The 12201-nt window shown below is 31.9% G+C and overlaps 1 protein-coding gene across 1 annotated transcript in view; it reads right to left on the reverse strand.

The window, feature by feature from the left end:
• Positions 1-3707: 3707 nt before the first annotated feature.
• The window catches only part of LOC132713358 (cilia- and flagella-associated protein 44-like), a 30784-nt gene continuing 22290 nt past the window's right edge, over positions 3708-12201 (reverse strand). Inside the window, 9 exon segments of the mRNA XM_060695922.1 lie at positions 3708-4611; positions 6602-6736; positions 7073-7298; positions 7932-8128; positions 8620-8796; positions 9564-9872; positions 10245-10359; positions 11168-11296; positions 11699-11850. Coding sequence (XP_060551905.1) covers positions 4414-4611; positions 6602-6736; positions 7073-7298; positions 7932-8128; positions 8620-8796; positions 9564-9872; positions 10245-10359; positions 11168-11296; positions 11699-11850 — 1638 coding nt within the window. The 3' untranslated portion in view covers positions 3708-4413.

Here is a 12201-nt window from a genome sequence, read left to right on the forward strand (position 1 = left end):
CATCGTGATTTCACCATCGTGCCATCGTGTTTTAATCGTCGTACCATCGTACCATCTCAATTTCACCTTTGGACCATTGTGCATAGCTGTTCAGGGAGACAAAAATGTTACTTATGTCCAAACGGAACACCGTAATCGGTTGATATTGTATGATACAATATCGTGACTCGTTTTGCATCTTGCCGAAATCTCGCGTCTCGCGAAATATCGCGTCTCGCTTCGCATCTCGTTCGTCAACGCAGGACAAAAAATTGAATTCAGGTGATATACCGCTAAGTAGTATTCTCTTATAAAGTCTACATAAAATCACTTGTATTCCTCAAAAGCTTTTTATTTTTGGTATACTTTTAAAGCTCCAAAAGGTTAGTCTGAAGCATTTTTTCATCTGCTGCTTTTTTTCAGTTTGCACTGTTGAAGTGATTGAGATTTGTATTGAAGTCAAAATACTACTTTGTTGACATTTTGCTACTTCTGTGACGCATTATTTCACATTTATAGCGAATTTCTTTTGGTAACAAACATCTAACTTCCTCAGAAATCATTATTTGAATATTGATAAATTCATACTTGCCCTATCTAAAGAAGTAAACATTCATTTATTTCTGAAATCTCGTGGTACTCGATACTTCGGCATTGCGAGATCTCGTGTTACAATATCGTGCCTCGCTTTGTGTCTCATCGGAATGTCGCGTTTAACCCGATTCTGAGTGGCCTGATATTCCATACTTATGGCATTACCCGGATTATTTTATGAACTCATGCATGTTGTAAGTGCTTTTTCAATGGCGTATCTGAAAACAGCAATTCTTGGAAATTTACGATTTTTTATACATATATTTCTGATGAAAACAAAATACGTGTGTAATGGTCTTTTTATTTTCTTACATATATCATTTAAGGGCCTCCGTGACCAAGTGATTTCAAAAAACCATGTACTTGTCCCTAACCGCTGTAGGTTCGACACATACACGGGGCGTCCTACTATTCATGCGAAGATCCCGGTCAGGGTCCAAATGCGGAATACATATCCGCGTGCGCACGTAATAGCTATCGTGTGCGCACGTAATAGTATCGCGTGGCAACGGAAAAGCTATCGTCTGCACACATAATAAATAAGAAAATTCTATGTCCCCTTTGTGCCACCGTAGATTCTACCTTGATTTCTAGTGTCATAAATCATCTATAAAACTTTAAGCATTGAAAATAAACGTATCACAATTAAAATAATAAGAATAGACTTGCAGCATATGTGTTTAGGTTCTAGATGCTGCACTTGTAGAACATTTCATTGTGACATGCAGAACAGGGATATTCTTTAATTTAATATATGACTCCTATGCAGAGACAGGATGTTTTTGACTGACCGGAAGTGACCTAAAAACGGTATTATAAATAAAGAAAACTCAGAACAATGGCTGGTAGCCGGTGTATAGATGGGCATAATTATTACCTTTTAAGAGTTTTATGAAAAAAATGTGAGACAAATGTGCTTCGAGTGTCCTTTCCATTGTGGGTCGAACACATCTGTCTCATTTCCAATTTGTCGCAAATATGAATGTTTACGAATACATCGGTCACACTTCGTGAGACAAATGTGTCCCGAGACAAATGTGCTCCTACAGCGCAGGCTGGTCTGGATCCATGTTGGTCGCAAACGCACTATGTTGGTTTTGTCGTGACGCGGCTCAAATTCAGTATTAAACTGACACTCATTCAATATCTTCAATATCCTTTATATCTTTAATACTTTTTTAGAATGTACCATAGCAAAAAGGTAAGTTAAAAAAATTAAAATGTCAAATAGGGGGAATAACTGAGAAAAAATGAATTCTTAAGTTACCTGCCCTTTAGTAATGCAATCCAATTCAAAAGTTGACCAAGTATTTGAAGTCTGAAATGATTAGCTTTGAAAGATTTTTAGAAGAAATAATTATGTGAAAAAGGAGCACAACTGTTATGATTATGTCATTCCTGAATTGTTGTCGTATACATGCTTTTATAGCAATAAACATGCATACCAAGCTTTAATTATTAAGTAAGAAGCCTATTTAGTTCCTTAACAAAAAAGGTTAACCAAATGTTTCATCATGGCTCGTCACCATACAGACTGTTTTTTTCGTAAATGCAGACATACGACAAATGTGTTTTGCATTAAGTGTTTTGACCTTGTTGTAATACTTTAGTCAACATCAGTAAAATGTTTGCGTTCTGTTACATGACGAAGATATTGTTTTGATGAAAACGATTGAAACGCAGGATAATGATGTTTAAAACGAAAAAAATAATTCATTAATTTAAATTCATTAAAAAAATCCCTTCTCTATATACACAATGTGCATGTTTTTAAAATATAGAAGGGGTAATTTTTATGTATAAAAGAGGTACAATTTTCTGATTTTTGTTGAAATATGTTTTATTTGTTTTAAACTTCAGTTTCCTGATCTTTGTTATAAACTTCGGTTTCCTGTGATTATAATCAAAGTCTGTTAATTCTATATTGAGAAATATTGTTCATTCTTTGACCAACTTCTGTAAGAAGTTATACCTATAGAGACGCTGTTGTTAAATACAGCGGTTAATATATATGTTGTATTTGAATAATATGATAACAGATAAAGAATGTACTGATTTTAATATTACTGCTGGTCATGCCATAGGACTTTTCATTACACATTTAAAAAAAATACTAGTAATCCTTATAAGATTAGATCTGTTGAGGACCAATTGAAAAACTGTATTTACCCTATATTTAATTATACTAAAGGAAGGAAACATTTCTGAATTAATTAATTATAGTACACTCTTTTAGTTGAATGTTGTAGATTGAAAAGAATTTAGGCTGCGACAATCTGTCACTACAGGGAAAAATGAAACACTTAAGATGACTTCCAAGATGGATGCCATATAAAGAATTCGTAATAATAAGGTCATACGTGATATTCACGTGTGATATTTACACAACTATGGCAGGAATACAACACACTAATATATATAGGAAATACAAGTCATCTCGTCTCATTGCTAAATGGCAGGGGTTTAAGTGGTACATGTAGATAAAACAATTATACATGTATTTTGCAAAATCTTAATTATTACACAAAATAACCTGTAAGTTTTCATTGATTCAGAATATAAACTGCCTTGTGCTGTAATTGAGGTTTACATTAAATTATACTCCGATCAGTTTATTTTCTGCGTCACAAATAGCCAAGAATTTAAAAAAGTTACAGTGCCGTTATGTCAAATTATTATTGATAAAAAAACCCCATAAAATGTTACAAAAAGAATAATTAAGTATTTTTTCAAAATATCATTCCTACATGTAATTTGAATTCCAACCATGAATGGGATCGGCAATTACTTTGGTATAACATTGATGTCTAAATGCTTTATCATTGATTTTTATTTATTTATTTTTCATTGGTTGGGTTCATGTCGCACCAACACAGTATAAGTCATATTGCAACTTTCCAGTTTTATTGGTAGAGGTTGACCTCAAGTGCACTTCCGTGCATTATTCCGTGCACGAACGGACGGGCACCCGAGTAGAACCACCGACGTTCTGTTAGCTAGCTGGAGAGCTTTTTCAAATGAAAGAATCCGAACCCACAGCGATGAGGGGCAAGTGCTTTGAAGTCAACGGCTTAACCGTTCGGCCATAGACACCCTCTATCATTGAACATAAAATAATCAAACAAACACCAAGCTTCAAAGTTTTCAATTTTAATAATAATAAATATAGTTACTCGACAGCAAATAGTTTTATTTATTATCACAATATAAAATAATTCGTTTGACAATATTCAAACAATACTTGTACATAGATATCACAGACATTCAAATAAACTGTAAGAAAATGAAGAAAATCAACATTGACTTCAGACATGATATGTTGACACTTCTCTCCATGTATTTCCTCAGCAACAAAAGAAAGATTTGGACGGATTTGTGACAATAAAAGTTTTTTCAAGACATAAAGACAATTTAAGACATAAAGTACAGTAACATAATATTTCCATAAAGAATTCTTGAAAAGACTGAATAATTACGTTGATAACAAAAATAGTTATTTTGTAATGGGACATGAAATAAGGTTGTACTTTTTAATTTATGACTGTTGATCAATAACTGTTCAATAACATACATCTAAATTTTAGTTCTACAAAACTTTTTACAACGCATTCTATTCATTTGTTTCTCTATATCTTCACAAACTTCCAAAGAAATACTGTAATATTTGTAAGTCAACAAATGTTTTTCAAATTAAACATATTAAATTAAATTTCTGGTCACATGATAATTGTATAAAATTTGTTTTAACAACGCATAGAAAATAATTCTGTTTTTTTTTTTTTCTTCTTTCTTTACTTTAATGACTAAAACATCATCCAAACTGTCACACTCTATCACAATTTAATTACTAAGTGTTCTCATATTTGGGCTCTGTGGAAGAGGGGGTTGGGCGGGTGGCAGGATGTGCCCGCCTTTACGGGATAGCAACATAATCTCCTCCTTGAGGGCGTCAATTTCTTGTGCTTGAAGTTGTACAAGCTGAATCAAGCGCTGTTTCTCACGCACATCAGCTTTGCGGGCACCCGAGTACTCCTCACCCTATAACATATATGTAAATATTTATAATTGTTATGATGTAACAGTTACATTTTTAATATTTTGAACAAAATAATACAAATTGTAAGAAATCATGTTTATCTTTTAAACGTGTCTTATTTCATTTCTTTTTTTCCCAAAGAGACTGGTACTTTTCAGGCCAAACTACATTATGAAGGTCAAACAATACTGTGGAGGTCTTACAATACTGTTAATGTAACAATATCAGTTCAACCGCCATTTGAATATCAAACTTGAATTTGTAAGCTAAAAAGACACTGCTAAGGTCAAACGTAGTTTCCACGTAACATTTGTAATGCACAAAGATAATACTTTTTCAATCGAGATACAGTACGTTTAATTTGGAGATGAAAACATTCTATAACAAAATAAATCTCCATATTCTTAACATTTCCATTACAGTTTCAACTGTAAATAGCTTTTGCTAAATAGTATTGCTTAACAATCAACTTCAAAAGCACCATTCAAAATATTTATAGGTAACGATTTGAATAAAGCAATTTTAACGAATCAATAACTTGAATAAAAAGTTCTGATAACTCAGTAAAGCTCTGTATTACGCAAACTAAATAATCATTGACCGCCTGCCTCGGTAATAAGATCATTAATTTTCATGAGTTGTTGTAAGAAAGCACTATCTATGTTAACAATATATATAAATAACTAGAAAATTATTGCACTGCTATTTTATCTACCTGCTTTTTATGAAATACACATATAACTTTGTATATTTCATCTTTTATAGATGTGGGAATGATTTATCTCTGTATATTAATGCTAGTACCTCATCATAGAGATGTATTATGATTACTAGAAAACAAAATACTTAAGTTTTTAGCGATAAAAATAGTTTAGCTTTGTCCCAATTCCTTGAATATATGACCAATGACTTTTTATGACATGCCAAAAATAGTCAAATGCTGAACAATGAACTATCTGTCAAAATTCAAATTAAAGACATTAAACTTTCTTCTTTAGAACGCTGCCAGAATAACTTTTAAATGTGGCAACAAGATTAAATAAGTCCAAAGAAATATCGCCTAGTACATGTGCCTGCGGAAGAAACCTGACATCTTGACTTAACAAAAGGCATGTCAGTGTACATTTCAATCATTCAGTGCATGCACATTTGTCCAGAAAAAAAATGTTAAATGTTGGTCAAGGAAATATTCCGTTATGTGAATTTTTAATATGAAAAATTATTGGACGTAATGAATATATGTAATGAACATGAACAGTGTAATGCAACGTTGCACATGAAGTTGAGAAAAACTATCCTTTGCAATATAATAAATATGCAGGTGCAATGCAATGGTAATAAAGATATTCTCTAAAGCAAAGTTGCAATTGTGCAATGCATCAAATACGAAGATATGCACATTCCTCTTTGCAGCAAATTTGCAACCACTTACCCCTTTCTTAAGCTATTCAATATTACAATAAATCATTAGCATATTTACATTATCAAACGTTTGAAAAAATACCTTGCCGTAAAATAATAATTTGTACAAACTTACTAACTTTTAATCAAAGCTGGTACAGAATCTTATCTTTATACCATGTATAATATCAAACTGATTTACTTCCTTTTTTTGTTTATTCATCTTTTTCAAATGTTATATAAACTATAGCATTGAGAACTTTACAAATTTCATAACTTTCAATTTCCTTGCTGAGAAACAATAATAGTGTATGTTAGAAACATATGTTGGTTTTTTACATTGCAACTCAATTTGATGGCCACATGACAACTATCCATATAATTCTGAAATTTCTGGCTCGGTCAAGCATCTTAGTGTGACCACTGACATACGTGGGTGTTTATAGCTACCTTTTGGTCGTCACACACAGTTGTAGCGAAGAACATGTATCAAACCAAAAAATTATTTTCTGACAACAGCCTTAAAATGTTGCACCATAAATTTGACATTTAAAAAAAGTTTTAAAAAATGATGATAAATGGATAAGTTACCAGATTTTTCTGTCTTGAGTCGAGTGCCCCTTCCGAGCCATGTTTGTTGTTCAATAAATTTGAAAGTTGATTTAGTCGTTTTGTATTTTCTCGTATTAAATCTGTAATCTGGTTCTTCTTCTCAGATATCAATTCCTGTATAAACGTTATGATGTATCAATTACTTATCTAGTAAAAGTTATACAAAAGTGTCTGTTTTCAAATAAACCGGAAAAATTTGAGACAAATTCAATCAGAAACTCCAATCAGAAACTCCAATCAGAAACGAAAAGCAAACCTTAAACACTAAGAACAGGTACATGTAATTCTACTGCTAAAAAATAAAACCTGACAGCATGGCAATGTCAAAGAAACAAATTGGATTGAATAATGTGTAACAGTCAAAATTATTGCGCAAAAGTTATGTATTTTCAATCAAAATAAGTCTATAAATATTATTTCCTAAAGCCAGCATGTGTTCAATGAACTTACATTCCATTCCGTTACTTCTTCAGCACATTGGATTTCCGTCATTCGTAGTTTTTCTTTGAGCTCTTCAATGTTTCTGTTAACAGTGACGGTCTCGAGTTTCTCGATGTCGACAACACAGCCAAACTTACTGACCATCATCTCCTCACAGTCTGTCTCCATCTCAGTCATCTTAGCTTCAAATATTTTACGATCTTTTATCAACTGTACATGTTTCTTCTTAGATTCTCTGAAAAAATGTATTATATAGCGATTAAAATAAATTAAAGTAAATGCTAAATTCGAAGGATGAGTTCTGGACCTTCGGAGTTATTGAACAGCGTAAAATTTAAGAGTCAATCAAAGTTATATAAAACAGTCCCATTTAAATGGAATATACGGACTATTGTTTGTTTTACAGATATTATATTCTATTTTACTTCTTCGCGCAAAAGGAAAAGAGAACATGAATCAAAACTTTTAAAATTTGCAGAAATTAAAATATTCTGAATTTTATAAAAAAAATAAATATTTTCTGACTTTTTCAAATCAAATATCACAGACAAGGTATCATTCTTATCCAAGTTCATTTCAAATACATATAAAGACAGGTCTGTCTGGGCATCATTTAGTTTTAAAAGTGACTAAGCCATTGTGATTCTTACACTGAACAATCATCAGCTAGATCTATATCATTTGCAAATCATCAACAATTATATCAGTATATAATACCGAATGAAAGACTTATGCTTAAAACTTATATCATCTTCTATTTTCCAAGGTTCATGTCAATCAGAAAGGGTTATTGTCCTTTCACAAAAAGAAAATATCTTTCCTTTTAAATCCATACACAACTGTATAAAGCGAAAAACAACAAACACACCTCATATATTTTTTCTGTGAATGTTTTTCATGTTCTAATTCCTTTATCCTAAGTTGTAGTCTAGTGACACCGTTAGATTCGAACACAAGAGTCTGGCCGAGGTCCTGTGGTAGGATACCGTTTATCATGTACTGTATTTGATGTAACTTGAGTGATACAACAACATCAAGCTCGTTCAACTTCTGCTGTTTCTCAAGCTGTGAAGAAAAACATTTGTGATTGAGTGGAACAAAACGTTTAATACTTGACATTTGTAATGTCCATTTAATTAATTTCACTTCAAGAAAGCAATAGTATTTGTATTTTATATGCATTACTTATAAAGACTTTAGACATGCTATATAGGTTCTTTTCTACAAAAGCTTTACCTATCTTTAAACGCTTGCAATGTTCTTTCCATACCAGATATGAACATTTATATTACAAATTATATAAACTGTTTCATCTAAAAGTTTTTACTACAATCATCTTAATTCTTTCTTTCTTTCTTAGAGTGTTATAAGGTGCATTGTAGTTCTAAGACTGTAACTGTGACATATTATTTTATTGAAACATCAGTTCTTCACACTGATTTTTACATTATTTCCCGTTTATTGAGTCAATTTAAACATGTCAAAGACACCTTTCTGCAATACCTTAACATACACATATTTCTGCTGTACACCAGGAATAACAAATAATCACAAACCTGGAATGCCTCAAGATCTTGTTGAGCAGTTTTCAATCCATTGTCAATGACCTTGGACTTTTTATGGAAACTATCAAGTTCCTTCTTTAGGGTATCATTTGTTTTCTTCTCTTCAACTAGAGCTTCTTCAATGTCCAATCTCTTCTCACGTAACTGACAGGTGGCTTCATACAGATTCTGAAATATATATGATCATTTATAAAGTATTGTTTCAAGCAAGTGGTAATTGTACTGAGCCTTAAAACACTAAGCCATAATTGATCAAACAAAACCATGACTGAACAATCTAATAGTCATAACTTGCTATATATGTATGTATTGTATAGAAGTATGAGCAATATGTACTTTATACAAGATCATGGTATTGATAATTTGGCATTTTTGATGTAATTTCGCAGTTTGTTGACTCTAACTTTTTGTTTTAAGATAAGCTGTAACAATATACAATTTTGAAAGTAAAGGTATCAGTTAATCATATATTTTTTGTACTATAAAAACAACATTGTGGAGATCAATTATACTATAATATAGAACTACTCAAATATAAACAAAATTAATGAAATGAATCTTGTATAAAATTTAGCTATTGCTTTATTCAAAGCAACAGACAAGTACATTGAGGAGTGAATTCAAAAAGGGTTTAATGTCCCACCAAACACAGTACAGGACATATGGTGACTTTCCAGCTTTACTGGTGGAGGAAGGCCTCAAGTGTCCCTCTGTGCATTATTTCAGGAACAAACAGGCACCTGAGTAGGAAAACATTGTTAGATTAGCTACCTGGATAACTTTCTGACATAAAAAATTCAAAAACACTTGCACAGCTTGAAAGTACAGCAGTGAGTGGCAAGTGGTTTGATGTTACTTGGCCACAGATGCCCCTGGTAAATTAATTAATTAAAGTAATGTGAAATCAATTTAAACAGAATGAACTGTATATATACCTGATCACATCCTGGTGGACAAATGTCAAGGTCATAACCTCCAGTCTCAGATTCATCATCATCCTCATCTTCATCCCAGTCAGAATCATCATCTGAATCTTCATCACTATCTTCATCATCATCATCTCCTTCAGTAGCCTTCTTTTTTGACCTCTTTATCCTTTTCTTGAATACTTTGGTAAGATAGTCACCAAACTTGTTGTTTTCACCAAGAGATGCTACAAACTGAGCATGTAGAGCTTTTTCTCTCTCCTGTAACTTTTCTATATCCTTTTTCTTTACTTCAAGTTTAGATGTTACATCAACAATCTACAAAAAACAGCGATTTTTACTTCATTACTGAAGAAATGAAGTTAATAGATGTTATCAAGAAACTTGGCAAATGTAGGGTTTCCCCATTTAATTCCATGGTACAAACAAACTTTGATTGATCAATTTTAATTCTTAACTCTTAAAAGTATTTAGACTGACAGAATCACTAACTTCACTATCTCTCACACCAAGTCTGTAACTTTCGTTTAAACTTTGTTTCCATTGGCCTCGAGGCATAACCCTTGTTCTGTATTTTTCTATGTAAGTCTTATATACATATAGCTAAAAGGAAATTGTTTCTTTGGAAACTGATTCATTTTGGACTTCTGTGTTTATTGAGAACTGTGAGAACTAGAAACAAATACCTACCTTAGCCTGCATATCGAGTTTCTCTTGTTGTTTATTGGTAACTTTCTCCGCCAGAACATCTTCTCTCTTCTCATACTCCTTCAGTAACACCAACTCTTCAAACAATGTCACTTGTCTGATAAAAATAAACAACAAATTTTAATACATACTTTTTTATATACCATATATTTACCACTATAAATGGTCTAAATATTACACTTGTTACATCAATGTCAATCCAATTCAATTTGTTGCCTTTCTCTGTACACATGTTTTCTTGCAGTACTTAACATAATGAGGATAAAAGTAAAGAATGATAGGTATAAAATGAGAAATTTGAGAAACTACCAAATTTCTAGAAAGTTACATTCATCAAGTTATAAGCAGCTATGGCAACAACAAAATATTGTGAAATTTTGGTTGCTATGGAAATGTTTTTAAGTTTTAGCAACACAACACAATATTTTAAATTGCATCGGAATGAAAACTAATTGTTATTTAATTAAAAAAGATTCTTGGTCAATATCAGAACTTGATAACTAAAGATTGATAAAAAATACAGTTATGCAATTTTTGCACATTTTAATCTACATGTAATCATGAATATCAAATTAAAATATCAAAATTGAGCCGCGTCACGAAAAAACCAACATTTTGGGTTTGCGACCAGCATGGATCCAGACCAGCCTGCGCATCCGCGCAGTCTGATCAGGATCCATGATGTTCGCTATCAATTTCTCTACTTGTAATAGTGTTTGTAAGTTAACAGCATAGATCCTGATCAGACTGCGCGGATGTGCAGGCTGGTCTGGATCCATGCTGGTCGCAAACCCACTATGTTGGTTTTGTCGTGACGCGGTTCAAATCTCTTATTGTAATAAGGAATCCTGAGACGTTCATATAACAGCAATAAAGACATACAAAAGCATGCAACAGAACTTTACCTGAGGTCAGCATTTTTCATTGTAATGTCTAATCTAAATTTATCATGACGAAGAAGACGTAGTTCAGCATCAAAGTTCTTCAGAAGCTCATTAATACGATTGAGCAATCTATCCTGTTCATATGTCAATCTGTTCAACACAAAAATATTATATTAGGCAAAGTGCAGGACAAAAAAGTTATTTCTAGCAGATGTATTATTAATTCATGACTGCAAATCATGTTGATTTATTTCAATAACATCACATCTTCAACTTAGTGCAGTAATGGGTTAACTCATATACTATATGATTTACTAGGAGTTAACCTGTTACTGCACTAAGGATGACAATATGTGAATTCCACTGAATACTTGTAAGTATAGCATATACTTTTTAATTAAAGGCGACAACACTTTATTCACAGCCCTGTAAATATCTATTTTTTCCAACAAATAATTAATAATTATGATAAATTTCAGACCATCTGAATTTTATATGATTTTGGATAAAACACTAAAAAAAGTATTTTTACTAATGTTTCCTAATATTTACCGGATAACTTCAGCTTGTTTCATCTGTGCTTCTAGGGGAGACAACTCTTCCTCTTCTCCTTCCATATTTGCGTCAGTGTCATCTACAGCTCTTGCTGTACTCACCGTGGTTGATTGCTTGTGTGTCATTGTTGGTGAGCTGCTTCGTAATTCCTGAAAAAATAAAATTCTTTCTATGTACAAAGAAATTAAACATTTTAACACTATGTGCAATGAAATTAAACATTTAAACAATCTTAATATGAAAACAGACACTTGAATCTAAGGTCTATTCACACTTTTTAGTGCAAAACTAACATTAAAATTAACATTTTAAGCATATTTTTTTTCATTTGAAATTATTCCTTAATATTGCTTTAAAATAACTTAAGACTTAATTATGTCCTTTTGACATAAAACCGTTAAAACTCCATCAAAACTGCACCCCTAATTATTAAAAATTCTTTAAAAGTAAAAACTTTGGATTGCAAAATTTAAATCAATAAAACCAAAAAAATAATATTA

This window comes from Ruditapes philippinarum, unplaced genomic scaffold, assembly GCF_026571515.1.
Source record: "Ruditapes philippinarum isolate M1 unplaced genomic scaffold, ASM2657151v2 ctg3748_1_1_1_1, whole genome shotgun sequence".
Classification (NCBI taxonomy): Eukaryota; Metazoa; Mollusca; class Bivalvia; order Venerida; family Veneridae; genus Ruditapes; species Ruditapes philippinarum.